General features: G+C 41.6%; 1 protein-coding gene across 1 annotated transcript in view; it reads right to left on the bottom strand.

The window, feature by feature from the left end:
- Positions 1-3,371, bottom strand: part of gmeb1 (glucocorticoid modulatory element binding protein 1) — a 16,579-nt gene that overhangs the window by 8,990 nt on the left and 4,218 nt on the right. The window contains exon 6 of the mRNA XM_016544362.1: positions 970-1,118. Coding sequence (XP_016399848.1) covers positions 970-1,118 — 149 coding nt within the window. The remainder of the gene's footprint in view (positions 1-969; positions 1,119-3,371) is intronic.

The following is a 3,371-nucleotide window of genomic DNA, read 5'->3' as shown; positions in this document are numbered from 1 at the left end:
CGAGGATGGGCCTTAGGCCGCCATCCTTCTTGGGGACGAGGAAGTAACGGCTGTAGAAGCCCGACTCGCTCTAGGCTGGCGAACCGTTTCTACGGGCCCTTTTGCCAGCAAATTCATCACCTCGGCACGTAGGACATGTGCATTCTCGCTCCGAACCGAGGTGGAGACCACGCTGCTGAATCGTGGGGCTCTTCGAGCGAATTGGGAGTGTATAACCTCGTTTTATTATCCCCATATCTCAGTCTAACACTCCAGGGATGGCCTGCCAGGCCTCGGCCCACATGGCAAGGGGTTGGATTGGTTTGAGAGGTGGGCCGCCCAATGGGGACCTGACGCTCGTAATGAGTGGAAGAGCACTGCGCAGCTCCTTAAAAGCTGCAGGTTCTGGGCCGGACTCATCCATGCAACGGAGGAGCTTGGCCTGGAAGACCGAGACCACTCCAAACCCAGCTCCTCCACAGCTTTAGACAGGACACGGAATAGTTCGGCGTCCATGCCTGTGCTGGCTGCTCTGGGCTGTGCAGATGGCAGGGGGCGGGATCGACAGACGAGCCGACAGCTCCTCCGCATCTGAAGCCGCCAACAACATGCTGTTATCCATGGCGTCACACTCACTCCCTCCAAACGAAACCAGATCGCTCGCAGCCGCAGAGGGACGCTGGTCCGGAAGGGAGAAGTGGACAGGTGAAGCCTCTCTAAGTGGAGAGAGTGAGGCACGCGGGGGCCCAGCCGGCGTGGGCTCACTCGTCACAGAGCGCCGAGTTCCTCTGCCCCGCTGCCTTTTCCTCACAGGCTCCTGGGATGAAGAAAGCGGGAGGGCGCGAGGGGCGGAGTCGCTCTCTGAAAAGAAAGCTTTCCGCGAGCGCAGTGTGTCTGTGTGTGTCTGTGTGCATGTCTGTCTGTCTGTCTGTGTGTGTGTGTGTGTGTGTGTGTGTGTGTATGTGTGTGTGTGTGTGTGTGTGTTCTGACCCTGAGCTGTGGTGGGTGTGCTGAGTCCACTGCCGTCCGGTGGGAAGCGCGTGTTGTTGATCAGCAGGTCGAATTTGGTGCTACGGCAGGTGTTTGTGCAGAGAGTGCTGTGCTGATAGAAATCCAGCTGACCCGAGTCCATCATCTTCCTTCATGACACACACACAAAGCTCTTAGAGGTTACGATCAATACTCAGAAAATCAAAGAATGTGCAGGAGCTGGAGGATTTTTCTGAAGAAAAATGGACAGTTGAACTGTTCAGGACAAACAAGAGACTCATGAACAACTATCACAAAACATAAAAACAGTCATGGATCATTCCGTCACAGACGGTTACATTTTTGAATGGGGCAATTTTTATAAATTAAGTTATTTTGTCTTGCGGAGTGTATGTAAACATCTGTTATGTGAAATAGCTTAATCAGGACAGTACTAAATAAAAAAAAATGAAATTTTTAAGATCCCTTTTATTTTAAAATTATTAAAATGTTGCATATTCTGCAATGAAACTTATGGGCAGAACTGTAGCTTAGGATACTTTTGCAGAGTGTCAGAGTCGGAGATTCACCAATTACTGTTTACATTAATTGCCTGTTACAGTTTACATTAATGTTTAAATGAAATAAATGACATTAAAATTCAAAGTAATGACTTTGATAATCTAAAATACTTTTCGGATGTAACTATAATTTGATTACCACCCATCTAAAATGTAACTGTATATTGTATAATGTATTTTGTAATTTAAATGCATAACCAAGTTACATGTATTCCGTTACTCCCCAACCCTGTGCACCAGTGACAGCTTTTGTACCTTTTTGTCTGAGAGTGTACAGAAAACTAATAAGAGTAACATGTAGTAAAATCTGTAAACTCTTCTGCTGTTTTTGTCTGTGTGTAGCACCTACTGCTCTGCAGATCCATCTGAACAATCACAGTTTTAAGATGCGTCACATAACCACTGCTCTGCGAAAGTTCAAGTGTGAAATCCAGTCATTTTAATAGGGATCCACACATATGGAAGCTTCACGCGAGGAAGACTTGCACACATTCAAGTTGAAAGCTGAAAAAAGCTGCTTGTTTTGAAAGTGATTCTTTGTGAGCTGTGCTTCATATATCGCTATGGTACTGACAATTAACCTTTTTTGTCCTTGAAAATTTGCTGAAATGTATCTAATTTTGTTTAAAGCAGTAAATTCAGTCTGATCTGAACAATCTGAGTGCAAAATGTTTTATGCATCTATCACAATACAGCTTTGCAAAGAGATTGTTGTTGAAGGATGAGGCTGTATATTGGACTCAACAGAGTATATCTGCAGCTTTTAAAACAGTGCAGAAAAGTTACTCATTTTACATGCATAGGTGCCTTTTTCATAGAAATAGTCATGAAAAACGAATGCATTACAAGTAATGTGAGTTACATAATCAGATTACTTTTTTCAAGTAACTAGTAAAGTAACTCATTACTTTTTAATTTACAAGAAAATATCTGAGTTACTTTTTCAAATAAGTAGCGCCAGTTACTTTGTTTCTCATGTACTGACTGACAGCTCTCCTGTCCTCATGTTGAGAGAAATCAGGAGTGAGTGCAGAGGTGTTGTGTGTGAACATGATCTTACTGTAGATCTAGACTAAATGTGAACATGCATTTATTCATCTCACTTGCACAAAAACAGACTCACTATTCCCCAAAATGAATAAAAACAGTAAAATGCTAACTCAGAATATGATGCAAACCTGCAATAATTAAACATATACATATCATTTATGTATTTAATCCCATTTTATTAACCAATGTCTTTGCTGCTGACCTTCAGTGATCCAATTCATCCATACCAATAAGCAAAAATGAGCATCCTATTCTTCATGCAATCCAGAATGGCAGCTGAAAGGTTTATTTGAGCTGCGTCCTCGACTGTACAGATGTGAATTTACATTTCCTTCAGCCTGAGGGAATGAAAGGGCTTTTATACTTGCCAGAAATAGAGCCTTTTTATATATAAAAAAAAAACATGCACGCCCAGGCCAGATGAGTAATAATAACACATTACTTTTCATAAACAGTAACTAAGTAACGCAATTAGTTACTTTTTTAGGAAGTATATACGCAATATTGTAATTGATTAGGATATTTGTGTTTTTTAACATTTAATTATTGCAGGTTTGCGTCATATTCTGAGTTGCATTATTTTTACTCATTTTGAGGAATACTGAATCTGGGTTTCTTTTGTGTGAGTGAGATGAATTAATGCATATTCATATTTATTTTGGAACTACACTAACATCTTCTGATTTCTCTCAACATGGGGACAGGAGAGCTGTCAATCAATAAATCATAATAACTTGCGTTACTTATTTGAAAAAGAAACTCAGATATTCTCTTGTAAATTAAAAAGTAATG

The sequence above is a fragment of the Sinocyclocheilus rhinocerous genome, unplaced genomic scaffold (assembly GCF_001515625.1).
Source record: "Sinocyclocheilus rhinocerous isolate Xijiao unplaced genomic scaffold, SAMN03320098_v1.1 scaffold1300, whole genome shotgun sequence".
Lineage (NCBI taxonomy): Eukaryota > Metazoa > Chordata > Actinopteri > Cypriniformes > Cyprinidae > Sinocyclocheilus > Sinocyclocheilus rhinocerous.
Note: the sequence above shows the minus strand (reverse complement) of the source record. Positions and strands in the feature narration are given on the sequence as shown.